This window comes from Myodes glareolus, chromosome 2, assembly GCF_982192425.1.
Source record: "Myodes glareolus chromosome 2, mMyoGla1.1, whole genome shotgun sequence".
Classification (NCBI taxonomy): Eukaryota; Metazoa; Chordata; class Mammalia; order Rodentia; family Cricetidae; genus Myodes; species Myodes glareolus.
The window spans coordinates 88,587,996-88,615,552 of record NC_142027.1 but is presented as its reverse complement, the minus strand read 5'-3'; the positions used below and the strand labels follow the sequence as shown (position 1 = coordinate 88,615,552).

At 47.5% G+C, this 27,557-nt stretch overlaps 1 protein-coding gene across 1 annotated transcript in view; it reads right to left on the bottom strand.

Annotated features, from left to right (window-relative positions):
* LOC125390412 (cilia- and flagella-associated protein 337-like) overlaps positions 1 to 27,557 on the bottom strand; it is a 118,001-nt gene that overhangs the window by 31,834 nt on the left and 58,610 nt on the right. The window contains exons 12-15 of the mRNA XM_087902726.1: positions 26,633 to 26,702; positions 12,099 to 12,342; positions 9,218 to 9,323; positions 664 to 815 (exon numbers count right to left, since the gene is read on the bottom strand). Of these exons, the coding sequence (XP_087758852.1) occupies positions 664 to 815; positions 9,218 to 9,323; positions 12,099 to 12,342; positions 26,633 to 26,702 (572 nt within the window). The remainder of the gene's footprint in view (positions 1 to 663; positions 816 to 9,217; positions 9,324 to 12,098; positions 12,343 to 26,632; positions 26,703 to 27,557) is intronic.

Sequence of the window (27,557 nt, the reverse complement as noted above, 5' to 3'; positions counted from 1 at the left end):
ACGTAGGGTTTCATTTCTCCTTTGATTCATCTCATCAGGGGGAAGGAGCACGGAGAAGCCAGAAGACTGCCCTCCCCCAGAGGAAAGTGGCCACTAGATTCTTTGTCAAGGATGCAATGACACTATAGCTGGGGGTTGGGTGGGGTTTTGGGGTGTCAAGGAAGCTAGAAAACATGTGGAATCCAGGAGACTCTACCCTCAAGGCATTACTGGCCCAGGCACCAGGGAAGAGAATCCTCAGAGGTCCCCATTCCAGCCCTGGCTTGTCACTTGGGTGTGTGCTCCCTGTATGGCTGGATTGTTTAATGGGTGGTGGGGGTCTAAGACATGGGGCAGGGCAGAAGCAACAGTATTGTGGGAATACCAGACCCCCCGGTCTCTGTCTGCTCAGCTTCTGTCCCCATGTAACAAATCTTTATGTACTGTACACTTAAGGCTGGTGGGTGGGATAGGCCCAGGGCGAAATCACTTCTGAATAGTCCAGGTTACTCCAGTGTGGGAGTTCAAAGGGCCTCACCAAATATAAGCTAAAGGTCAGAGGCCTGGGGCTGCAGGTTCAGAGCCTGGGACCTGAATGGTAGAGCATTGACCATGGCACTGGAATTCTCTAGCACCCTCTAGAACATTCTGCAAACAAAGCCCAGAGGACAGAGAGCTCCATACCCCACTTTCAGGTGAAGAAAAGCCAGGGTATCTGTGGCCACGCACAGGGTTCTAGGTCCAGGGAGGTAGAGGCAGGCTGTGAGTTCTCCCTTGATGCCACTGGCTTTGGAAGATGCCGTACAGCAGCAGCCATGGGTCTCCAGATCCCAGATCTGTGGAGGAGATGGGGGAGAGAAATAGGTTTTCTTCTTTTTCCTAGCTAGGATCTCCCTGCATAGCCCAGGCTGGCCTCGGACTCTAAATCCTGTGTGTGCCACACGCTCAGCTAGTGGTACTCTTTGCACGTCTGCTGTGCTTCCGCAGCTGTCGCCTGCCGTGGGGTCCGGCTTGACTTGGCCAAGCTGAACCTCTACCCCATGTCCACCCCTGCCGAAAGTCGAAATGCTGGCAGGAGTCCAACTCCACCGTTGTGGAGAAGACAGCGAGGCCTACAGCCCTGGTTCCCCCTCAATCACGGGAGTGTGAAAGGCGATCAGAGAGAAGGGACCATCGTGACCATGAGTCTTGAGGCTCTATTCTTCCCATAAGGACATGGCCAGTCACCCCCCTTCTCCATGGACCCAGCTTTCAGGAGGCTCTGATGTCATGGGTCTGATTTGTGGTAGCCCAGTAACCAAACCTGTTCCCAGTTTTCTTTCTTCCTTCCTTCCTTCCTTCCTTCCTTCCTTCCTTTCTTTCTTTCTTTCTTTCTTTCTTTCTTTCTTCCCTTTCCTCCCTCCCTTCCTTCCTTCCTTCCTTCCTTCTTTCTTTCTTTCTTCCTTCTTTCTTTCTTTCTTTCTTTCTTTCTTTCTTTCTTCCTTCCTTCCTTCCTTCTTTCCTTCTTTTTTTCCTCCCTCCCTTCCTTCCTTCCTTCCTTCCTTCCTTCCTTCCTTCCTTCCTTCCTCCTTCCTTCCTTCCTCACGTCTTTCTTTCTTTCTTTCTTTCTTTCTTTATTTCTTCCTTCCTTCCTTCCTTCCTTTTTTATGTGCATTGGTGTTTTGCCTGTATGAGAGTGTCAGGTGTCCTGGAACTGAAGTTACAGACAACTATGAGGTGCCACGTGGGTGCTGGGAAGTAAACCCAGGTCCTCTGGAAGAACAGCCAATGCTCTTAACCACTGAGTCATCTCTCCAGTCCTCTGTGCCCAGTTCCTAATACAAGAATACACCACCAACCCAGTTGTTGGGCAGATATTTGGAGGATGCATGGAACAGACTCCTGTGTGACTGTTGTTTGAGGACGCGGCAGCCTAGAGTCCCTTTACCTGTGCTGGAAACCAAGTGGTCCCCCCTAGTGCCTGGGTAGCCTCACACAATTTCCTAACTCTTCCACTCAGTGTTGTTAGTAAAACAGGGAGACAAAAATGCTGCCTATTTTATAGTGTTGATTAGAGAAATTTAGAAACTTGACTAAAGAACGGAGTGTTTAGAGAAGTGGGTAAAATATTATATTGGTATAGCATGGCGAGAATAATACTGCTGTCAATCATTGTTATGCTTGTAAATTAGGCCATGGCACTGGCATTCTGTTAGCAGACTGTGAGATGGTGAGGGCTGCATGGTTGGGCCAAACACAAAACTGGGGAGACCATGACCATCAGAGAGGCAATGGTCGCCCTATGAGCTGACAGGCGCCCACAGTGTGTTAACTGCTCTGAGTCCTGGTTCCCTTCACTTGTTGTTATGGGTAAACGACTAACCTCCCTGCATATGCAAATAACCCCAGTTACTCAGGATGGGGCTCAATTTGGAAATGGGTTGTTGAGCTACAAGTAGTGGTTGAGGATGAGGCCATCCCGGAGCACGCTGGACTCCAATACAACATGTGACTCTGCAAGAGCAGGAGAGTGAGAGAGAGACAATGGGAAGCCAGCACATGAAGATGATGGGAGAGCTTGGGGCAGTACATCCACAACCGAATACCAGGACTGCCAGAAGCCTACCAGGAGGTAGTCAGGGGCCTGGGTCCAACCCCCTTCACAGCCCTCCAAAGGACCCAACCCGCCCAACACCTTGATCTTGGACTCTTAGCCTCCAAACTAAAAGCTGTTGTAATCTGCTGGCTTGGTCTGTCAGCTGGGTACCCTGTTCCTTTAAGAGACAAGCTTCACCGACTTCCCCTACCCTTCCACCAAGCAAGTGAGCAAGCGGATCTCCCATCTACTCTCCAATCCTCCCTCTCTGTCTGTCTGTCTGTCTGTCTGTCTGTCTGCCCTTCTTCTGGAGAGGCAGCTTCTGCCTTTCTCTCTCCTCTCCGCATCCCCCACTTATCCCCTTCCATTCCCCCTCCATAACCCACTAAATAAACTCTGTACCCTCAACTCTCTCTGCATGGCGTATCTGCACTGCGTATACCGCAGTCTCCCACACAAGGGGACCCACCGAGGCCTGGGGTCACCCGCCGCCGCTGTACAGTCTCTCCCACCTGCCAGGGGACTGCACACCCACTTATATAAATGACAACATAAGCTAGTACATTTCTGCTATTTAACCCACTCTGCCTCTGGTGCTTTGCTATAGTTACCCGTGTGAGTCAGCTTTTCCATCACTATTATGAACACCTTCAAAACTAAACTTAGATAGAGGAAAGGGTGCAGCACGGATTCTAATTGATCTTAATACTAAAAACCCAGAGTCAGATACAGGGGCTAATGCTGAACGATCAGAGGAGCAGAGCAGCCAGCCACTAGAGAGTTCTTACCCCTACCGATGCTCAGACAAAAGGGGCGATCCTGCCTCTACAAAGCCTCAGACTGCTGCTGTCTCTGTGAAACCTCAAGACTGCATCTCAGACGGAATCCTCAGACTGAGCTCTTGCCTCCTCTCATGCTAGATTCCTCTCTCCCAGCCGTATTCCTCCTGTCTCCACCTCCCTAGTGCTGGGATTAAAGGCATGTGACCCCAAGTGCTGGGATCACCTTTGTGTGGGATCTATTTCTCGGTTAGACAGATACAATTTCATGTAGCCCAGGGCGGCCTTGAACTCACAGAGCTCCATCTGCCTCTGTCTTCTGAGTGTTGGGATTAAAGGTGTGTGCTGCCACTTCCTGGCCTCTATGCCTAACTAGTGGCTTAGCTCTGCACTCTGATCTTCAGGGAAGCTTTATTTGTTAGATCGTAAACAAAATATCACTACTGAAAGGTTTCTTTTGACTCATATGTCCAGAGAATCTAATCTATAGTCATGGTGGCCTTGCTGCTTTTAGGCCTGTGGCAGGGGCATGGGAGGGGGGGAAGGGCACAGGAACCTGCTCACCCTACGGCCAGGTAGCAAGAGAACAAGGAGGGGGACAAGGTCTCACTGTCCCCTTCCAGACCAGGCTCCCAACAACCTGAAGAGTTCCCACTAGGCCCCACTTCTTAGAGGTTCCACCACCTCCCAATAGTTCTGTGCCGGTGACTAGGCCTCTACATGAACATGTGCACATGTCTATGTATGTGCATGTTCCTAGGTTAGAGGCACCCCCTGGAGCTGAAGTTACAAGCCGTTGTAAGCTACCTGATGTAGATGCTGGGAACTGAACTTAGATCCTCTGCATGAACAATACACGTCCCTAACCACTGAGCCATCTCTCCGGCCTCACACTAGTGCTCTCGTAAGCCAGCTTTGGGAGGCAGATGTTATCCGTTGGCTCCAAGCAAAGTTCTGAATTTACAGGCTAAGAAGTAGCCAAGACGGGGAAATCTAACAAGAGTGAGCTCATGAGCCTGGGCAGGGCAGAGCTTTGTCTTCTCCTTGGCTCAGCTCCCAAACACTAGCCCTTTGAAGTCTTTGTCTTGTAAGCTGCACTCTAAGTCTTTGAATTGCATGCTGCTTATTTTCCACTTGCTCTCTGAGCTCTTAGCAAACTGGTCGTGCCTGGATCCGCGTGGGTCTGTAACTCCTGTGAAGTCAGCGTGGGCCCCAGCATTGACGCCCCACGAAAAGGGCGATCCCAAGAGTGGCTTGCAGAAGGGGCAGCCCTTCCCCTCTCTCATCTTGCTGGCTGGAAAGTTAACCCGCACAGTTGTTTCGAGCTCTCCTGTTGCCCGAAGACTTGGCTCATTGATCTCTTCTCACTTCCTGGCCTGAGGTGCCATGATTTGAACATGCTTCCCAAAGTCTCTACTGCAAGCTCAGCCCCTAAGTTTTTATGTTCAGAGTATCTAAAGGTAGGCAGTTGGGATTCGGTGAGGTCATGTGGATAGGGCTCCCAGAATGGAGTCAGTGGCTCCATGAGAAGAGAAAGGCAGAACTAGGGGGTATAGCTTGGTGGTACCTGCCTAGCGTGTGCAGGACCATGGGCTCCCTGCTGGGCACCTAAACTGTATCGGAAAGTAAAGAGGGAGACCCAAGCTGGCATATTTGCCTTGCCTGACCATGTGCTGCTTCTTACGATACTGACACAGCAAGAAGACCACAATTAGATGCCAGTGTCTTGCTCTTGGGTTTCCTAGCCTTAGAACCGTGAACTGAACTAACCTGGGCTCTTTGGTAAATTGGTTTGTCTCGGGTATTTTGTTAGAGCACTAGGAAATGGTTCCCAAGGGGGACAAAGGAAATTCTGGAATCTGGGAAAAAGTCATCTCAGGTAGGATGAGTGGGTGCCTAAGACCCATGAAGGAAAGGTGCCGAGACACTTGTTCCGTAGACATATAGACTGAGTCATCGAATTGCCATCGAATTCCCCAACTAAAAACAGCCACTGCCAGCGCAGGTGACATCGGAAGGAGAACAGCTCTCTGCCGTGAGCAGGGCCTCAGGAGGAGGTCAGCATCTACTGCTGCTTACCCGTTCACCCAGTGACGACCTCTGCGGCCAACAAGCCCTCCATGGCGCTTACCCTGCTGACTTCCACCCATGTCTCTTGGGCTGACATCAGTCTCACAGAATAAACCACTGTGCACTGAGCCCCGTCTATGCGTGGCTTTTAAGAAGGACAATTACTCTACACGGTAATTGTCAATTACTCTACACTCCTTCCCATCTTGGGAAAGAGTAAACCACTCCAGACCTCAGTCATTTCAGGAGGACTGAGTGGTTTGCTCCAAGTACCTGGCTTGTGATTTCTGAGTTTAAACTCCGGGTTGTCTCCGAAGCTTTCTGTCACCTGCCCACTCCCAAATCCGCACATCTTCGTCCACTTGCAGAATTGTTGCTGGCAGGAGAGCAGCCAACTGAGACATGCGCCACTGCCCACTAGCCCATCATGGCCGTGAACTTGGCACAGAGTGTGAGAAGAGGTGGTTGAAGTTGCAGGTGGCAGGTCCCTCTTTATCTACCTGCCTCTTGACATTGGATGAAGAGGCTGGTCCCCTAACCGGGGAGATGCCAGCCCTCAAATGGGAGCGGTTGCTTACAGAATCGCGGGCGCTGGGTTAAAATGGACAGAAAGAAACTTATCTTAGCCTGGAGAAAACCTGGGATGTGCTTAAGAGAGCTTTCCATGTTATGCTAGCTAGCACGCCACGCTACCTTCCTTAGAAAAATTAACTTTCCCTGAATTCTAATTCCAGTTGACGAACGGCAGCCCTGTTTGTGGCTTATGGAGGATTTTATAGAGAATTCCAAATGAAAAAGGCAATCTGAATCTGCCACTTTATTCCCCGTTAGAGAATGCCAGAAGCCAGCAGCCTCCTGAAATGTTTGTATGTCCCCATGATTTGGAGGAGTAAAATATTTGGGCTGAAAAATAATTCAAAGAATGAAGACTATCTGCTCAGCATGCTGGGAATCGAGCTATTTGGCGCCTAGTTGATTAGCTGTTATTCGATAGGAATAGTGCAGTCTGAAATAACTTACGCACCATATTTCCAAGATGGGATTTCAATATATTTTAAACACACATTGGGAAGCTATTCAATATGCCTGACTCATCACCGGCGAGATGCTAATCTTGTAATCACAAGTTGAGATTGGAAGAAAACGGAAAGAGGATGGGGAAAGAAAATAGGACGGAAGACATGTCCCCACATACAAAATTATGATTCTCCAAGAGCTGCAAGATTCAACAGGGAGAAAGAAAAGCTCACTAAAAACTCGGAGTCCTCCACGCGGGGACTTTGGATGAAGCCTTCAGGTGAATTTGATTTTCAAAATAAATCAAACAGTGGAGTTCATAAATCTCCTCACTTTAATCAAGTTTGCTCAGAGAACTGAATGGCTTGCACTAGGGCCCCAGATAAAGCACTGGCTGTAGTCTCCACGCCTCGTTGTGTAGATACCCACTGTCTGTCTCTCTGCGGGACGGACCCTGCTCACTGTGTGAGGGCCATCTTGGACCACATCACTGGCCTGGCACACCATCTTCGGCAGAGTTTTGCTTTCTCTGCTCGTTCCTCCTTACTCTTGTCCTCTTACTCGGTCCAGAGCTGAAGATTCTATCTAACTGCTAACAATGCCCCCTTTTATACCACCAGTCCTGGCCACACCCCTAAGCTTGGGTAGACCCTGTCCAACACATCCAAAGCCGTGTTCCTGGTCTTAAGGCCCCTTGTTTGACACATTCCCTGTCTCTGAGCTTGGCTTGGATTCCAAACCTTGGTGTCACTCTTGAGTCTTCTCTGGCCTCACTCCCTTAAAAACTTCTTTATTGAAACGGGACTCGTCTATCACAAAATTCACACTTTGAATGTTCAGGGGGTTTCAGCACAGCCACAGAGTTTCAGAGCCATGACCAGGGTACAGCCAGGCTATCCCATCAGCCCCTTCAGGACCTCCATGCCCACTGTCAGCCTTTCTGTATTCTGTCCACACTTCGGTTCCTGGTTTCTTCTGGACGGTTCATACAAATAGAAGAAGCAGGACAACATGTGGCTTTGATGACTTTTATCTAACATCACACCTCTAAGGTTCATCCATGTCACAATGTGGACAGGGATTCATTCTTTTGCTCCCACATGCACTGCTTTCATTTCATTTTTTTTTTTTACCATTTATTAGTTGCTGAACACTTGAGTTGCATCTATCTTTTCACTATGACAAATAAAGCTATTATATGCACTGATAAGGACATTTTTGAGGAATGCATGCTTTTAGTTCTCTTGGGGTGGGAGCTCTGAGTCATATGTTAACTATTTACCACTCAAGAACTGATAAGATGATTTTTTTTTAAAAAAAATAGCATTTTTTGATACGAATAGATAGAGGTTTCAATTTCTTCTCATTCTGTCAGTATACCATGTTGGCCTCTGCTATTTTTTTTAAAAAAATTTTACCCATCCTCATGAGTGTGAAGTGATATCTTCCTGTGGTTTTGGTCTCCATTTCCCTGTAACTATGATGTTAAGCGCCGTATGCCGTGATTGGCCACTTTTGAGGAAGTGTCTACTCAAATCTTCTGTCCATGTTTCAATTGGCTCTCAGTATTTTTGCTACTAAGCTCTAAAAGTTCTTTCCATTCTTGATGCAAGTTCCTTATCAGTATGTGGTATGCAATATCCCCTCCATTGTGCAAGTTAATCTATTTCTCATATTAATGATGCCCTATGAAGCACAGATGTTTCTAATTTTACAAAACCTAATCTAATTTCTTTTGTTTCTTGAACTTCTGGTGTCATTTCTTAGAAACTAATGCCTAACCCAAGGTCATAAAGCTATTCCTCTCTTTCTCCTTTTCTCCCTCTCTCTCTCCCCCTTCTTTCCTCCCTCCTTTTTTCTCTCTGGACAAGATCCCCCACCTCCTACTAATTTAGTTCAAATTCCTACCCTGTGGCCCCCAACAGCCCAGTAGGCAGATGGGCTATGAAGCCTGGCCTTATCCTCTGAAGAAACAAGAGTAATGATGGAGGAAGGGAGCCAGTCAGACTGCTTTTTGCATTAAAACAAAACAAAACAAAACAAAAAGCACCCAGCACACTACAGAGGTCACAGGATGACCGAGTCTTAGATGTAGACAGGATGTTCAGTATATGAAGGCAAACAAAGCCAAACCATGATGTCACTGCCTCCATCTAGGTCAGAAATGTTTAAGTTCTGAGGCTCATGGGTAGCATTTCAGGAAGGCACATGTCCAGCGTGCATTGCAAAATAAGAGGTAGCCACTGATGGCCAGGGGCAGAATTCCCAGTTCTACTTATCTGTCTTCCAGACACGCAGGGAAGTGATTGGGACAAGGAGCTCTCTGGACTGTGTACGGACAGGGGCCCACATGCTGGAAGGGCTACATACGGCCCTGTGCACCAACATGGACAGTTTACAACAACTGCTTGTGCACGTGTGCACAGACTCAGACACAGACACACATCCACAAATACCCAAACACACACATGTACATGCATATATATACAGAAACATACACACAAGCACAGGGACACACACAGACACTTATGTAGACTCACAGAGACATACACACATATACACACCCCTCCTGAAGCAAATGCACACATCTAAACCCTGCGTGAACCTTTGCCAAGGCAGAACCCCTCACATTGCCAAAGATGGAGACAAGCGAATTGCTTGGGAGGTTAAGGCAGGGAGAGTTCCAGGCCATTCTGGACCATGGTGGGAGACCATATTTCAAAAATAAGCAAACAAGCAAACAAATGAATAAAACCTGCCTGAAGGATGCATGCATCAAAGCGGGGGAGGGACAGACCTTGACAGTGTTGTCAGCAGACATGGAAAACACTTTATTTTCTTCCAAAGATACGTGGACATATACCACAGCAGCCGTGTGGCCTCTCAGCACACCTGTTGGTTTTCTAGAAAGAAAAGAACAAATGAACACAAAGCCAGTCTATCTGCTGTTTTTGTTTCTCTTTTTAAAATGCAACTCAGCTTGGCCTGGATCTGGCAGTTCTATTCAGCCTGGAGGAGGCTTCTGCTTCCCTCTGATATTACACAAGTATGTATTTCGGGTAATAAAAGGATTGAGGCAAAATAATAAGCGGTTTTAGCAACAGACCTCGGGGTGAGCGGAAGCCTGGGGCTCCATTTCTCCAGATGCTAACAACAGCTGCATAAAAGGAACAGGCAAGGAAGGGTCTGTAGACCCTTTATTAAAATATGATTGACAGAATACAGACAATTCTCCCACACCATTTCCCTCTTTTTTTTTTTTAAACAAAGGAAAATACCCATAGTCCATTTGTTGGGAATGTGGGCGTAGTATTTCAGGCTACTTCCTGCTGGTTGGGGGCGCTGATAACCTTATGGGGACCCAAAGAAAATTTAGACTTATAATCAAGTCCTGACTGGATGCCGGGACACACGGGCACTTTCTACAGGCCCATCTGAGGGAACAGCGTTCAAATCTGGGCTCTGCAATAAAAAGCTATTTTAAAGCGACCTTGAGGGACATCATGGCTGGGTCCTCTGGGAGGGTCAGGAGATAGAGAGAAAAGAAGCCTGGCTGAGGCTAAGGCAGAGAGCACACACCTGCTTCTGACCATAACAGACGCAGGCAGAAAACTGCCTTTCACTTTTATGATGGCTCTTGCTTTGCTCTCAGCCTTGTTATTTTTTTTTTATCTTTGTTATTACCCCAGAGGGTGAGAATCTTGTCACCATTATACATGGGAAAATCGAGTCTGTTGCAGGTGGTTAGGAGAAGCTCCTGGCTGGGGAGTCACAGAGGCACAGCCAGGTTCTATATGCTTGCCCACTGTGCCTTATAGTCCTGGCTATCACCTGTGCCATGGATGGGAACAGGGTCACCTTGTGGATCTCCACAGATGCCAAAGAGAGTGACCCAGACAGCAACCTGGGCATAGCCGACGTGATTTGTGCTCACCCGAACCCAAAGATCAAGTAGGTGCCCTACTTCCCTGTTCGCAGCATGTCTCTGGGAAATGACAGGCCTGCCTGTGGGACTCTGACTCTGTTCTTGCTTCTCTGGGCTCCGGGGGCTTCACTGATGAGTGGACTTGATGCAAGGGCCAGCAAGGACAGATGCTGGATGGATTACAGATGATGCACTACACAGTAGGTCTCAATATATAATCAAGAAGGTAGAACTGGGGAGAACTCAGTGGATACAGCACTTGCTGTGCAAGCAGCAGGCATGACTAATGGAGTTCAGATCCCCAAACCCACAGAAATGTTGGATGGGAGTGGCAGCCTGCTTGTAATTCTAGCACTCAGAGGGCAGAGACAGAGGATCCCCCCAAATAAGCTCGTTAGCTGGGCCAGTGGTAACCACAGTCTCTGGGTTTGACTGAGAGACTCTGCTGTTATGAAGAAGGTAGATGGTGGCTGAAGAGAAGACCCATGTCTTGGCTTTCTGGCGCTGTGATAAGCATAGCAGCCAAAAGTAACTTGGGGAGGAAAGGGCTTATTTCGGCTTACAGCTCCCAGGTCACGCACTCCATCACCGATGGAGGCATTTTCTCCACCGGGGTTCCTTTTCCGCAGGTGACTCTAGTTTATGTCGAGGTGACAAAAATCTAAATCAGCACAAGCCTCAGTGTCAGCCCAGGTGACCACACACACGTGCACGGGCACTCATAAGAGACACGCCAACAAGCATACGCAGGAGTGCACACCGCACACATATGACAATAATAAAGTAAACAAAAAGCTGGAGTGTTTCTGGGGGCCTGCTCAGAAGGGCCTACTGTGTGAAGGGCAGCATATGACAGTGTCCCACTGAGGGGGTGATAGCCGTGGACAGTCAGTGGACCCAATCCCAGCTCCTTACAGGCCAGTTGTGACTTTCTGTGATGTCAGTTACACCTGTTCTCTTACGGTAACTCTGTATGGTTTACAGAGGCATGAGAGAGTTATTCAGTCTGATGGGACTAAAGCCCATGCCCCTCAGGAGGACACTGGGCCACTGCTGTGAGGCCACACGAAGCATGCACTCATTGCATGTAAAATCTCCAGTTACTCTGCCCCTGATCATGGTCCCTTAAAGGCAGGATGCTGTCAGACAAGAGGGAGTCACACTGAGATCTGGGTGAATGACATCCCGTAGTCTCTGTGTCATTGGAAAGTATTTACATTTGTTTTGTTTTGCTTTGTTTTGTTTGAGACACAGTCTCTCTACGTAGTTCAGGCTGGCCGTAACCTTGAGGTCATGATTCACTTTCCCAAGTGCTGGCTTTGCAGGCATAGCCACTGTGTCCTGCTGGGATTTACATTTCACAACAGTTACAATGAAAAAGTTTTAAATATTTTTTTCGCATATGGATGCTTTATCTGAACGTATATCTGTGCACCATGTATGTGAAGCCCAGAAGAGGGAGCTGGATCCCATGGGACAGGAGTTATAGATGACTTTGAGCAATCATGTGGGTGCTAGGAATTGAACCCAGGTCCTCTGGACAAGTAGCCAGTGCTCTTAACCACCGAGCCATCTTTCTAGCAGCCTCTATAGGGAACTTTTAGAGGCTTAGAAGCAGAAACGTCCCAGACTCTGTGTGGGAGAGCCTAATTTTGGACAGGGACTTTTCAGAGATCCTCACAGGAACCCGCAGTCACATTCCCATTTACTTGGCTACACCACGGGCATCCCTAGTAGGAGAAAGACAACTTACCCAGGCAGATAAGGATTCCAGACCCTGACGAGTCGATCCATCCCTCCCGTCACCAGCAGGTTTTTTTCCCTACAGAAGGAGAACGCTTTGACTCCCTTATGGATGCTGAACACAGTGTGATCGCATTCTGTTCGCCTTCGGGGCAGAGCAAGCGATGCTGAGCTTTTCCCTTTCTTGACAGTCTTCCCAACATTCCTTATTTCTTCTAGCTTTTCCTTGACGTTTGTCGCTCCCATTGCGAACCCTAAAAATATTCACAGGAAAACAAGACACAGTCTCTTAATGCAATCGCTCAATTCCCTGACGGCCTGCTGTTTTTGTTAAGGCCCCAGACTTGGTCTCAGTAATGACGCTGGTATTCTCTTTCATCTCCAGGGTTAAATTCCAGACAGCCTGAAAGTAAAAGCGACGTTGAGTAAGAAAAGACTCTTCTCGCTTTTCTAAAAAGGGACATGAAGCACACCTGGGATGGCAGAGGCAGCTTGAAGGCCATTTGCCTTCTAGGCTTTCATTGCCCGTGGCACGGCCCTGCCAGCAATACTTTTATTTGAGTCTTTCAGAAATTCAGTGATGCAAGCACACCCGTCCCCACCTTCTTGTGAGAAATCTTGTCTAGAAAGCACAGAACACCTGCCATCCAGAAAACATGGAGCTGTCCTGGAGAGATGGCTCAGCACCTAAGAGCACTGGCTGCTCTTCCAGAGGACCAGAGTATGATTCCCAGCACCCGCGTTGCCTTGGAGACCCCAAGATGTTGGGAGATGCCAGAACCGTGGGACACCTACTAGCAAGTGCTACTAACAGGGAGTGGAACCAGCCCGAGAGAAAGAAGTGTGCTGCAGTCAAACAAAGCTGAAAGGAGTTGGAGAGCTGAAGAACGTTTTGACATCAGGCATGGAGATGCAGAGTTTGGGGTTTGCCCTGCTGGATTTTGGCCTTGCTTTGGTCCAGAATTTCCCCACTATGCTCTGCTCCCTACATTTTGGAATGGTAATGTATATCTTGTGCCATTATATGTTGGAAGCATGTGATCTTCTTTTTGATTTTGATTTTTACAGGTGATTAGGATTACAGTTAAGAGATTACATGAATCTCAGAAGAGACTTTGAACTTTAGATTTTTAAATAAGTTTGAGACTCGCATAGACTATGGGGATTTTGAGGTTGAACTGAACGCGTTTTTGCAAGATGATGTGGCTACGTGCCTTTGGGGACCAAGGAGTGGAATGTGGCAGTTTGAAAAAAAAAAATGGCTCCTAAAAGGAGTGGCACTCTTAGGAGCTGTGGCCTTGTTGAAGTAGGTGTGGCCTTGTTGGAGGAAGTGTGTCACTGTGGCGGTGGGCTTTGAGCTATCTTTTGCTCAAGTTTCGCTCAGTATGGCAGTCTACTTTCCGCTGACTGCAGATCAATGCAGAGCAGAGCCTTCTCCAGCAGTGTCTGTCTGCACACTGCCATGTCCCACTGTGATGATAAGGGACTGATCCTCTGAAGCTTTAAACTGCCACCTCAATTAAATGTCTCCCTTTGTAAGAGCTGCTGTGGTCGGGGTGTCTTTCCACAGCGATAGAAACCCTAACTGAGACAGTGCCTCATGATCACCTGGAGCTCCGGTTCCAGGACTCTAATGCCCTCTCCGACCTCCACAGGACATGAGAGGAACATGGCGCACATATACTAGGTAGATAAAACACCCACCTACGTAAAAACTAATTTAAAAAATCACAACGAAAACGGCAGAAGGAAGCATTGAGCTCAGGACGGTCTGAAGCTAACACTAGTGCCCTGAGTGTCCATTGGCTCCATCAGGAAACCATGGAATTGCTTCCTACACTGATTTGGGCAGATACGTTCATCTGGATGATTGGTTGATATAAGAATCTCTTCAACAATAGGATCCAAATGGTGACATCAACGTCCTCCTGTGGGTTTCCAGCCAGAGTCTGACCTGAGGATGAAGAAAGAGGGTCCTCAATACACTCAGCAGGGTCCCTGCTCCCTGCAACCTGGATTCCCCTTCATCGCCACTGTGTTCCACGTGACTCAGAAGAACTTTGGAGAAAGCAGGCTGGAGAATAACACTCAGCTCCCCACTCCCCGCTCACTGCTGGTGACTCCATTGGGCTAGGGTTAAGCTGTCTGAGTGTTGTGTCCGTTACTATGACTTCCAAGGTCAACACTTTCCCGAGAAAGAAGGATGTACCATTCTGGAATGCTCCATCGGTCTGATGCAGGCTCCATCTTCAAGGGCATGGACCACTCCTCTCAGCAGACCATGCTCAGGTACAACTCTGCCACAGGCTTTCTGAGTCCTCAGGAGAACCGGGAAGTCTCTGTGGCGGAAACCTGTTGTTTTCAACGTTGCCGCTACTCTGCCTCTTGGCATCGCTAGTTTGAGGAAACAACCCCGCAATGGAGTTCAGAAATGTTCTAAACATGTAGACAGGGCATCCTCCGTTTTCCTCCTCACGTCTCTGGAGCTCTTTTATTTGGCCTGGCCCAAAGCCTCAAAGTTGAGAACGCCAGCCATCCATTCTAGGAGTCCTGCGAGAGAACTCGGAGAAGCGCTGGGCAGCTTGTATATGACCTCCATATGCTTCACGGCTGTCACCCACGTCTGGGGCCACCTTTGGTGATTTATTGACAGAAAGCTAAGATGAGGGTCATGTGTGCCCTTCCATAATAGTGAAAGCCTGCCCTGGGTAGAGAAGTTGTCTACCCCTCCCGCCTTGTAAGATGGCAGAACTAATCAGAGGCTCTGGGTGAGCACTTTAAGTGTCAAAGACACACGGTGCACCTGCCTCAAACAGCAGCTTGACACCTTTGTTGCTCACCCTCCTTGTTGTGAAGCCAGTTCTGAAACTTCTGAGCAGGTGTGGTACTTTATTTGAATTTTACTTTATTTCCCAAGGAAAAAGGGATTAATCCAAGTTCATTTGCATGAACTCTAGCGACTCTCTTCCAATAGAGCCAGACAAGGATACCCGTTTAAGTGGTTGCCATGGGAACCAGAGAGCATAACTCTTCTCCAAGGTCTGAAGGAAAGATGATGAAAAGTTTAAGTGGTCGCCATGGAAACCGAGAACGAATCCAGTGCCGGTTCAGATCTCCTGGCGCATTAGCTAGCAGGCAAGTCTTCAGGGACAAGGGTGCTGGAGGAAGTGAGACTGATTTTCCTCTGTGCCCTTCGCGTCAGGCTGACCCCACGTGCTGCTGCCACAGCTGCAGGCTCACTGTGGCGCCAGCAGCCAGGCGAACGTGCTCCAGGTCAGCCCTTGCCTCCTCCGAGTCCAGCTGCATTTTGAGGCTTCTTTTACGTACCCTGCCCAGTGTTTCGCCCCTTGCTCTTCAAGACTTTCCTCACCACATCAGGTACCCCACGGATGTGGAGGTTACAAATCAGAGCCCTGGTCCTGTTTGTCAGAGACAAGACACTCCTGAGCAATCTAGCTCTGTGTTCCCTGTGGCCTTAGCCAAGATATGCTTCCCTTTGCATATTCATTAACGACAGAAATGAGGCTAGGCATTCCTGCTTTAAATAAACAGCAATATGGACGGCGCTAGAGGCTTGACAGTTAACTGAGGTACTCACAGGCAGTTGCTTTCCTCTGTTACAGTATTCCTTTTTCATAAGGTCCGTCTCCCTGGGAATACATAGTTGACCATAAGGCAAGCTTCAACACCTCCCTCCCACCCCAAGGAAGGACCTTCAGGCTCTGTCCAAGACCTCTTTGCCTAAAGGGGTAACAGGAAGTCTTAGGAATGGAAGAGTTTCCTCTGTGATGAGGCTGTGACTGTCTGTCTGCTACCAAGGAGCAAAGGCTGGTACCAGGTGTGTGTGTGTGTGCACATCATACACTCACACACAGTAGCAGTCTGCAGGCACTGTGAAGTGCATGGATAGCCTGGAGTTTGGGGAGGTGGGGTGCTGTGGGGACAATGACACGTGAGAAAGACATGAGACATGATTGCCCGGGTGCACGACGCTTCAGAGCACGGGATGAGATACAGACGTGGTTTTGAATTCTGGCTGTGCAAATGCACCCACTTGACAAATACTTGCTGAGCACCTGTTTGTTAGAAGCCAGACGCCATCCTTAGCCCTTGGGTGCTAATGATGGATGAAACAGTCGAGAAATCCTGGCACTAAGGGGAGATAGACTATCAAGAGCACAAACAGTATATCCGAAAGGGACTAGTAGATCCATGTATGCAAACAAGGGAAGATGCTGTGGAATAATCAGTCCTCTTGTACACTGTAAAGATTCGTCACTCGAACTGGTTCAATAAAACCCTGATTGGCCAGTAGCCAATTGGGAAGAATAGGTGGGGTGACCAAACTAAGGATGCTGGGTTGAAGAAGGGCAAGCCAGGGGAGTTACTGGGAGATGCAGAGAGAAGCAAGATGGGAATGCCGTACTGGAAAAAGGTACCAAGCCATGTGGCAAAGCATAGATAAGAAATAGGAGTTAATTTAAATGTAAGAGTTAGCTAGCTATGAACCTGAGCTATCGGCCAAGCATATATAAGTAATATTAAGTTTCTGTGTTGGTTATTTGGGAAGCAAAACACAGAAAAACTCCATCTACAGGAAGACCAAGGCCAGTGTAATAGTGAATGTCATTGGCCCCCATAAGCTCCTAGGGAGTGGTGCTATTGGGAAGTGTGACTTAGTTGGAGTGAGTGTGGCCTTGTTGGAGGATATGTGTCATTGTGGGAGTAGGGTGTGAGGTTTCCTATACCCAAGATACTGCCCAGTGTCTGAGTGCCCTTCCTGTTGCCTTCTGGCCAAGATGTAGGCTGCACCATATCATCTGGCATGCTCCCTGACAGGGTGATAATGGACTAAACCTCTGAAACCATAAATGGCCACCTCAATTAAATATTTTCCTTTATAAGAGTCACTGAGGTCATGGTGTCTCTTCACAGCAATAGAAACCCTAACTAAGACAGCAAGGAAGGCTGGGAGAAGGAGGATAGGCAGGTCCCATTTATGACAAAGTGACAGATGAGCCAGGAGTTGAGGGATGTGGAACGAGCTAGGTGAGACTTTGTAGGATCTCCTAGGAAGAGGAAAACATAGTACCAAACGCTGTCAAGAGAGTCAGTGTGGCTGCCAGAGGGAGTACAGAATGGAAATAGACGTAACTAGAGGGTAAGGGTTTGGATTCAGTCACACAGAGCCCTACAAACTCTGGCTTTCATTCTACATGAGATGGAGGTTCACCAGTTACACTGATTGTGGCCAACTTGCCACAAGCTATAGTCATTTGGATAGAGGAAAACTCAGTCGTGAAAATGCTCCTGGAAGATTGGCCTGTAGGCATTTTCTTATTGATGATTGACGTAGGAGGTTCCAATTGGCTACGGGTGGTGCCACTCCTGGGCTGGTGGCCCTGGGTTCTATAAGAAAGCAGGCTGAGTAAGCCATGAAGAGCAAACTAGCAAGTAGTACCCATCCATGGTCTCTGCTTCAGTTCCTGCCTCTAAGTTCCAGCCCTGCTTGAGTTCCTATTACTTCTATCAGTGATGGACTTTAATCAGGACATATAAGCCAAATAAATCCTTTTTTTCCACAAGTTACTTTTGGTCATGGCATTTCATCATAGAAATAACGAGAAAAGGAATGAATCAAGGGACCTCAGGGGATCTGGCAGCTTGTTTTGCCAGTGCATCTTTCCCACCTCAGTTAGGGCTAAACCTGTCTTTCAAGATGCTCATGTCAAGAAACAAATAGTCACCCATGAGTCTTCTTTCTTACAGCTAACATCTGACCTGTTGACACTATGCGCTGGAGGCACCAGGATGTAATCACCTTCCACCAGGGTCATCTCTTGCTTCCACTAGGGATGGCTGTCTTCGCTCTCTGAGTGGCTTGAAGCACCTCATAGCTAGTGTCCTTGCTTCCAGCTTGTACCCCAGCACCATATAATTCTATCCACCACATACCAGAGGTTTATTTACATCACAGTTTTGAAGGTTTAATGTCTAGGATCAGGTAACCCATCCATTCAGTCTCTGGTGAGGGCTCTCTTAGGTCTGATCTGGTTAGCTGGGGTTTTTTTGTTTGTTTGTTTGTTTTTTTATTCAACTTGGCATGAGCTAGAATCATGTGGGAAGAGGCAACCTCAACTGAGAATAACACTTTCCATCAGATTGACCTAGGGGTTAAAGGCTGTGAGGCATTTTCTTGATTAATAATTGATGCAGGAGGGCCCAATGTGCACTGTGGGCGGTGCCATCCTTGGGCAGGGGATTCTGGGTTGTAGGAGAAAGGTAGCCAAATGTCTTAGCTTGGGTTTCTAATTGCTGTAAAGAGACATTGTGACCAGGGCAACTCTTACAAAGAAAGCATATAAGTGGCCCGCTTATAGTTTCAGAGGTTCAGTCCATTGTCATCAGAATGGAGAGCATTGGGGGTGAAGGCAGGTGTGGTGCTGGAGCTGAGAGTGCTGCATTGCAGGCAACAGGAAGGTAACTGAAAAGTCACACTGAGGGAAACTTGAGCAAAAGAGACCTCAAAGGCCACCTCACAGTGACACACTTCCTCCAACAAGGCCACACCTCCTCATAGTGCCACTCCCTTTAGGAGGTCATTTTCTTTCAAATCACCACACCGAATATGAGAATCTGAGCCTGAAGAGCGAGCCAGTAAGCAAGGCTCCTGCATGATTCTGTGTCAGTTGCTGCCTCTAGGCTCCTGTTTGAGTTCCTGATCTATCACATGTCCCTTTGTGATGGACTGTAAGCTGTAACGTGAAGTAAACCTTTTTGTCCCCAAGTTGCTTTTGATCATGGTGTTTCATTACAGCAATAGAAATCTAACTATGGCAGGTACACTACAACACGAGGGATGCCATGGTGGTAGAAGCGTGTGGGGGGGGGAGGGGTGTGGAGGTAGAGGGAGAGGTGATCGTAAAGGGCTAGGAACATGAGAAGATCCAAATAAGAATAAGGAGCTTGAGCAGGAGGAGAGGCTAATCTCTCTCTCTCTCTCTCTCATATACCACACACACACACACACACACACACACACACACACACACACACACACTACTCTGGAACTATCCACGGTCTCAGAAGAACTACATTAATTCCTTCCAAATATGATGCCCCTGACGACCTCACCACCTTCCATTTGACCCCACTTCAAAGAACCTCCAATCTCTTAATGCGACCGTTTTGGTGACCCTGTCTCCAGCACTGGAACCTTTGGGAGACACATTCAAATGAAATCTGAACCACATCATTTATTTAACTATAGACAAGCGAGGCCCCATGCCACTGCTGTGTTAGCAGCAGAGTCAGGGCCAGGACTCACTGATCCTTCTTCTGGAACAATTGCTTTTGATCTTCCCAAACAAACACTGCGTTCTGAGCTGCTGCAGCCTCCAAAGCTTAAGTCTGGGCTTCTTAGAATTCAGACCCACTAGCATTCTAGAGAACAAGCTTTTCTAGTTCCAAGAAAAACCAATCCAAGTTCCCAAGAAAATCAACCACGGCACATTTCTTCCTAAGCCTCTGAAGCTTTAGATGTCAGGGGATCAGAAATCTACAGAAAGGAGGAACTTCCTGGAGAGGAAGCAACCCCCCCCCTTGCCCCAGTCTATGAATCAGGGGGCTGGAAGAGGCACCTGATGGTTTCTATCAAGGAAGCAGCGAGAGAATGTTCACAGGAGGCCAAGGCCCTGCCACAGTCTTATTGATTTTTCACAATTCACCGTGGCAAGTGGAATTAGCTTTCTGAAGATAAAAGGGGGGAAATGGGGAAGTCCATTTTCCCACGGGCTCACAAATGCTCAGGTCTCGCTAGACTGATAGCACGTGGGTGGCTTGGCTGAGTTGCTGCAAAGGTTTGACGTATTCTATGCATTACAAATGGGTTGCATGGTGAGTTCACTCTAAACCCTTCTAGTGGGAGGGGCAGGTTTCAGGTGGAACAAGGAGGGGAAGGGGAAGGGAAAACAGAATTCAAAGAAGAACTTCTTCCTCTGACCAACAGAGTCAAAATCTCTGAGAGTATAGGGCAGGTAACCTGATTTTATAAAGTCCCCTAGAGTACCCCACCTGAAACTGGGGACCATTGACAAGTATAAAACTTTGTCTAAACCTTGAAAGTGATTCTGATCAGTATCAACATGGAAAGGTAAAAGTGATCCCAGTGTCACTGAATAACTGGAAGGAATTTTCCAATATGGTGTTAAGAGTGTTACAAAATAATTGTGCAGCAAAAATGTGAGGACTGAGGATGTCTGCAAGGGAATCGGTATTAAAAGACCAGTACATTACCAGGGCCAAAGAGTAAGTGCTTCCTGTATTTTGACATGCGTGAATTTTGACATGTATTTTGACATCAAGTGATTTAGCAGCAGATCCATGCCATAGCTCTAGGGTGGGACCTCCACGCTAGTCAGCTTCCCTTTCCTGGGACAAAAAACTTCACGGAGGAAGATTCACTTTGGCTCAGTGTCAGGGCTTTCAGTTGGCCGCATGGCTTCCAGGGTGTGGGTAAACACGGTGCAGCAGAGAGCTCACCTGCTGGTGAGGAAGCAAAGGGAGAAAAGTGTGGTGCCAGGGACAAAATAAAAAAAATAAACCTGCTGAATGAAAGCTAGACCCTTAGAATGGCCGCTGCAAGAATGGTTGAGGAAAAGGTTTATTGTGGGTATGAGGGAGAGCACAGCCAGAGGAATCGGGAATGATCCAGACTGAACTGTGCCATAAGAGGAGAGAGAAGAAAGGGGAAGGAGAAGGAAGAGAGGTGAGAGGAGGAAGCCAAGGAGCTACAAGACCAAGAAAGTACATAGGCAAAATGGCTGGATTATGTAAGAGAGAGAGACTGGGGGAAGAGAAACAGAAGCCCAGCCTTTAGGAGGAAGAGGTTTTGGGTAGGGGGCTGGGTAAAAAATGTTGGGAGGAGCCATGGGTACTGATTAAGACTGGTCCAAGGTTTATTTTATTTTTTGTTATGTTTTGGGTTTTTGGGTTTTTTTTTTTGAGACCTAACATCTTTTAAGGGGGTGCCTTCTACCTCCACGTTCCTGCCTTGAGTTCTAAACTTGGCATCTCTTCATGGTGGAAGGTATTCTGTAAAGTGAAATAAGCCCTTTCCTCCCCAAGCTGCTTTTGGTCAGTCCTTGCTCACAGAAATAGAGAAGCAAAGAGAAGAGAGAGAGAGAGAGAGAGAGAGAGAGAGAGAGAGAGAGAGAGAGAGAGTTTGTCTTTCCGTTAGATGTGCGACTGTACAGCGATCATTTCCCCAACTTCCCCCCATTAGTATATCTCTCCTCCACGCCCCACTTCTGGAAAGTGCACACTAGTGGGTGAGCTCCTGCAATTTAAACAGGTATGGTCAGGTTTGTTATGGTTTGCTGACCTGCCTGTCACCTGTGTACCCTGTTCCTTTAAGAGACAAGCACCGCCCTCTCCCAACCCCTCCCCTTCTGCCTAGGGAAGCCAATATCTGCCTCATCCAGCCTGTGCTCTCTCTTTCCCTCTCTCTCCAAAGAGGTAATCTCTCTCTCTCTCTCTCTCTCCCTCTCTCCCTCTCTCTCTCCCTCTCTCTCTCCCTCTCTCTCTCCCTCTCTCTCTCCCTCTCTCCATCCCCGTTTCTCTCTCTCCCTCCTTCCCTCCCTTCCTTTCTCCCTCTCACCTCTACCCCTCTTCTCCTCTCCCCCTTTCTCTCTCTCTTTCTCCCCCTCTGTTTCTCTCCCTTCCTCCCTCTCTCTACCTTCCCCTTTCCCCTTCCCTCCATAACCCACTAAATAAACTATACCCACTTTCTCTGCATAACATCTATTGGTCTCTTACCCCCTGCTGCTCCTCGTGGGACTGGCTGTCCCCCTGACTGGAGGTGTCTCACCCACCGACACCTCCCACCTGCCTGGGACCCACAGAGGCCTCTGGGGTGGACCAGGCTGCCCCTTGGGGAACTGCACAGCTTTTATCTAAACTTTGGAACTTTTCATGTCAGTCAATGTTTCTGCGGCCCAAACAAAAAGAGCCAAGACCACAACTTAAGGAAAGAAGGAGAGAAGGCTTGGTTTTGTTTCCAGTTTAAACGCATGATAGTGTGGCAGATGAAGTTAGGTTTTAAGTTAAAATGACTGCGCTGAGGAGGTCTATGCAAGCCGCCCTCCAAACTCCCCTTTTTGCTTAACTCACTTTGAATTTTATTTTCTTCGGTGTAGAAAAAAGAAAATTGTTCAGGGACTCACTTATAAAATGATTGAAATAGTGAATGCATACCATACCATTGTCAAAGATACTAAGGAAGTGGACTGGACACACTTAAGGTATTTAGTGCTGACCTTGACATTTAAGGAAGTGTTCCAGCTAGAGGAAGCTCCAGGGTCAGGCAGAGGGGCAGTACTCAAGACACTCAAACTACATTATTAGTTCAAATCTAGACCAATGTGACCTCTTGATGTCCACCCAAATGTCACGGTGCATAGTCTGTCTCAGGTTTGCCCATGCCTCCACAGCAGAGTCTACCACTCCACAGAATCACGTGGAATATTCCTTTACACTGTGTGAATATATGTCTCCGTGATTGGTTTAATAAAGAAGCTGACTGGCCAATGGCTGAACAGAATAAGGTTATGCTGGAAAGCCAAACTGAGAATGCTGGGAGGAAGAAGGGCGGAGTCTGAGGAGTTGCCAGCAGATGCAAAGAGAAGCAATATGGGTATGTTGTACTGAGAAAAGGTACCAAGCCACGTGGCAGACTATAGGTAAGAAATATGGGTTAGTTTGAATGTAAGAGTTAGCCAGTCACAAGCCTGTGCTATTGGCTGAGAATTTGTAATTAATATTAAGCCTCTGTGTGGTTATTTGGGAGCAGGTTGTGGGACAGAAACGTTCAAGATCAGGTTGCGGAAATCCATTGCTAGTCTTAGCCATACACTGAGTTCATGAGTTAAGAACCTTAATTCTCAGTGCAGCAGTGCTGGGAGAAGAACGGACGGAGGCATATGGGCCACGAGGGCTTCACTCTCTCAGACAGAAGCAGTTTTCTTGGGAATGGGCTAATCTCACTGGAGCTTATGAATGTTCCCTCTTGCCCATCTGTGTTTCTACCACGGGGCGATGCAGCAGGAAAGGAAGATGCTGCCTCCAGAATTGCAAGCCAAAGCAACTTGTTTTCTTCTGAAGTTATAACTTTCCACCCGTGGTGTTTTAATACAGCACTGTAAACCAGTAAACTGGTGAGAGCCCCTGAACACCAACTCTAGTGTCATCGGTGTGACATGACATATGTCATTATGCCGGACAGGAGCTACGTGTCCTATGGGACCAGGCTCCCTGGACGTCAATGGCAGACGACCCGGTATTGGCCGCCCTTGGGGCATAGACGGGTTTCTCGATTAGCTGGCTATTCAGGATATGGACTTTGCACAATCTCTTTTATAATAATGATAGTCTTTATATATACAAGACAAGGATTACCTCTTCAGGAACAGCTCTAGCATAGGGAAGCACAGTATGGGAATGTATAAGACTACAGCAGAACCTTTGTCATACACGGGGTGTATGATGAGCAAGGGAATAGATGGGTTAGTGTTGATGGACAAAGAGTTTTATATTATACTTTGAACTTTATGAATAGGCTTGCTAGATCCCAAACCCCATGGTGTCCGCTGCATAAGAAGGTACAAGAAAGCATATTTCAGCAGGTGCAGAGAGCTGATTAGGCATATTTGGTCACTAGATGAGATAAAGAAAGGGTTAGAAAGAGGAAGGGCCATGATAGTGGTAATGAGACAGAAACTTTCTATTCATAAGATGAGACCACTTGTCTGAGGTTTGTGTTCCCAAGGACAAGATTTCCTCTTCTAAGGATGCTTTATGTCTAACACCTGTCCCTGATAATATGTTTTTCTTATAATATCGCTGATGTGACTAAAAGAAGCTTTCATACTGTGCCAACCAATGATACATGCATGACCTTCCGATTTGTTCTTTGTTTGAATACAATATAATGAAAACATGAATTCAGTAAAATCGCAGCAGATTCCAACCACTCTCTTGTGTGTTGTGTCTGTCTGTCATTCGCCAAACTTGTGCCTTCCTGTGTACCAAGACCCTGCTTCTCCTATGGTCTGAGTGGCTCCCCTGAGCAGGTCCGTGACAAGCACCCATAACACTTAGAGGTGTGCTGGGAACTAGATCCCCTGCTTGACCTTTCTTGGAATTCTGTAGTTGGGTTTTTTTTTTCTTTCTACTCTTTGCTCTTTGGGGACACCCAGTTCCCAAATAAATACATGGAGGCTTATTCTTACTTATGAATTCCTGGACTTAGCATGACTTGTTTCTAGACAGCTTTTCTCAAATTATCCCATCTACCTTTTACTTCTTTCCTGCCTAGCCATTGGCCATTCAGCTCTTTATTAGACCAATCAGATATTTTAGACAGGCAAAGTAACAGTTTCACAGAGTTAAGCAAAGTTAAGAGTTAGCATAAAAGAACGCAACACATCTCTGCATCATTAAACAAACAAATGTTCCACAGCATAAATGAATGTAACACATCTTCAGCCAGGTGATGGTGGCACACCCCTTTAATCCCAGCACTCGAGAGGTAGAGGCAGGAGGATCTCTGTGAGTTTGAGGCCAGCCTGATCTACAAGAGCTAGTTCCACGACAGCTAGGGGTGTTACACAGAGAAACCCAGTCTCGGGGAAAAAAAAAAAAGCTAACACATCTTCAACTAATATTCAATTTAAAAATACTGATTAATTTATTTTTGTTGTTGTTATAACCAAAGTGGGTCCTCCAAAATGGCAGTGCTGGTGACAATGTCCTAAACAGAAGGGCTCTGACTGGGTAATAGAAGGCTTGGTATTATGTGAACAGAATTCGAAATTCAGTATTCCTCAGGAATCCTAGAAAGCAGACTGCAGATTATGACCTCCCTTAAAGGTCAGCTGCCTCAGGCAAGGGCATCTAGCTCAACCTTCATCAGGTCAAAGACAGTTGTCACCTAAAATCTGCTGGCTTTTTTTACCTTTTGCTTCTCTCTGCACCCCCTCCCCGAAAATAGCCTTGGTAGTGTGATATCACCTCAATAAACCTCTCTTCCTACCTGTTTGTAGTTGAGTAGTGGTGAGCATGAACCGCAGTGTATGACAAACCCACATGGAAGTGGGGTGAGTACAGGGGGTCGTGTGGGGCCTGCCTCGGAAAAGGAAGGGGTGAAGAGAGCAAGGAATGGACAGAGCCTGTTTTTAAAGGGGCCTTGGCGCATGCATACAGAGACATTCTGCAGTCATGTTGTGCATGTGCGTAGATTACATAGTGACTTACGTAGAGCCCTGGACTGACTAAGCACTTGCCTAAACACTGACAACGCATGTGCTGGCGACGTGATGCTGGAAATGCTCACACCACCCATGAACAGAACGTTGGTTGATTTCAGCAGTTTCACTGTGCCCTACGTTACAATTTGATGTGCACGGGTGTTTTGTCGGCACGTAAGTGTACCCTGTGTGTGCAGTCCGTGCAGAGGCCAAGAGTGGACTCAGCCCCTGGAACTGGAGTTGGAGACAGGTGTGAGCCACCAGGTAGGTGTTGGAAGCCAAGCCCCTTCTTCACTGCTGAGCTGTCTCTCCAGCCCTGCTTTTGGAATTCTTGTAAGTTCCTGCTCCTGGCTTCATGCCAGCGCCCCATTACCCGCTGTTTCTTATCTACGTTCCCACACATGTAAAATATGTAGTGTGTGATGTGGAGTGCTCAGATGGGAAGCCTGGCATTGCTGTAAATAGATTTTGCTCATATTTTAACAGAATGCATATCGATTGAGCAGATTCTCTCATGCCACCTCCCCAGCAGCCTCCTGATGTGAGTCTTAGGAACCGAAGAACTAAACAACAGAGGAGGTTCAGCAGCAGCCCAAGGAGTTCTGTGAGAGCCAAAATTACATTGGAAGTTTTACTTCCTATGCCTTAGAGATCCGGGAAACGCAAATGCCTCTGACCTGCAAGCCTCTTGCCCAAGGACGGACAGTTCCTGAAATGCTGTAGACCGTTGTTTATGGGAGATAACAAGCCACGTGTTTTCACTCCCCTAAACAAGTTTGTTTGACCCGTCTGCACCGGATGTGCTTGATCACATGTGGACAGGATGTATGGAGGTAGGAACTATCAGGATGTATGCTTGCCCCTGATTGGGTGCAGGCTGGAGGTGTGTCAGGATGTATGCTTGCCCCTGATTGGGTGCAGGCTGGAGGTATGTCAGGATGTATGCTTGCTCCTGATTGGATGTGATGGGAAATGCAGTGAATTAGGGGTTTTCCTTTTTAAGTCCGTGCAAAGCTGGATTTGCGGGCCATTTTTCTGAGGAACCAGAGTTCGATATCTGGCCAGAGCCCATTCACCTGGCCAGTATTTAATCAAAGCTTGCTTCAAATTTGGCTTTAAACTGTGGTAGTGGCCTTATTCTCGATTGGTGGGATTAACATTTTCCCTCAGGTTATAGAATGTCTGTCAGTGCAGCCCTAAAAGTGGGAGACCCTACCCGCGGTAAGAGTAGACACCGTACCTATTACTAAAGCTGTGGGCTCGTGATTGGAACTGGAAATGACAGCGTTTATAGAGTCATAGTAGTTCAGCTGGAAAGAAAAAAATGAGAAAAAAAGCAATTATTAGAGAGATCAACCACAAGGTGAAATAACAGTGTTCTTACATCATCCCCCCTGCCCCAGAGATCTCAGGGGGGAGAAAGGATCCGCATTACCAGGAATAGAAATGACCTTTCAAATACCCATGTTAGTGGGCAGATATGTAGGTGGCCTGGCAAGTCTTCAGTTCTTCCTTCCTTCACAGTGTTGGGAGCTAATGCCAACGCAATGCTCCCCGGGCATTCTCCGGCTGACAGAGCAGCAGCAGCTTCTACCGTCTAGTTTAGCTCGTTCTGAGAAAACCTGAACGCTGTATGCAGTCTTCAGAGAAAACGATTCTCCTCCTTGGAAACCACCTCTCTATCAGAAGAGACACAAGCAGCATCCTGGGGGAGCGAGACTCCTTGACTCCTTTACTTTTCCTGATTTTGAAGACTGAGCTGCACTTTGGACAGGTGTGTGGGGATTGGACATTCAGGATTTGGGGGCAGGACTCTGAGGGAGGGAGCGAGCCAGTCTCAGATGAAAGGAACCAGATGTGACTGAGTCTGAGTTCCTTGTCTCACTTCCCTTTCTTCCCAAAGAAAGCCATTAGCCCCAGGCTGGATATTGGATCAAGCTGTAATGCTGTTAGAAGACCCATTGTGATCTACAAGATCCATAGACTGTCTTATCATTTGGTCTTTGTAGGCAGGGTGCTAAACTCAGAAGTGGCTGCAAGAAAGACAGTCTTTGTTTCTGATCCTCATGGGGCCCAGAGGCCAGAGACTCAAAGGGACAGAAAGAAGAAAGTAAGCTTTTAGTGCAGAGAGAGCATGGAGCCTGGAACCCTGGGTAATAGGTCAG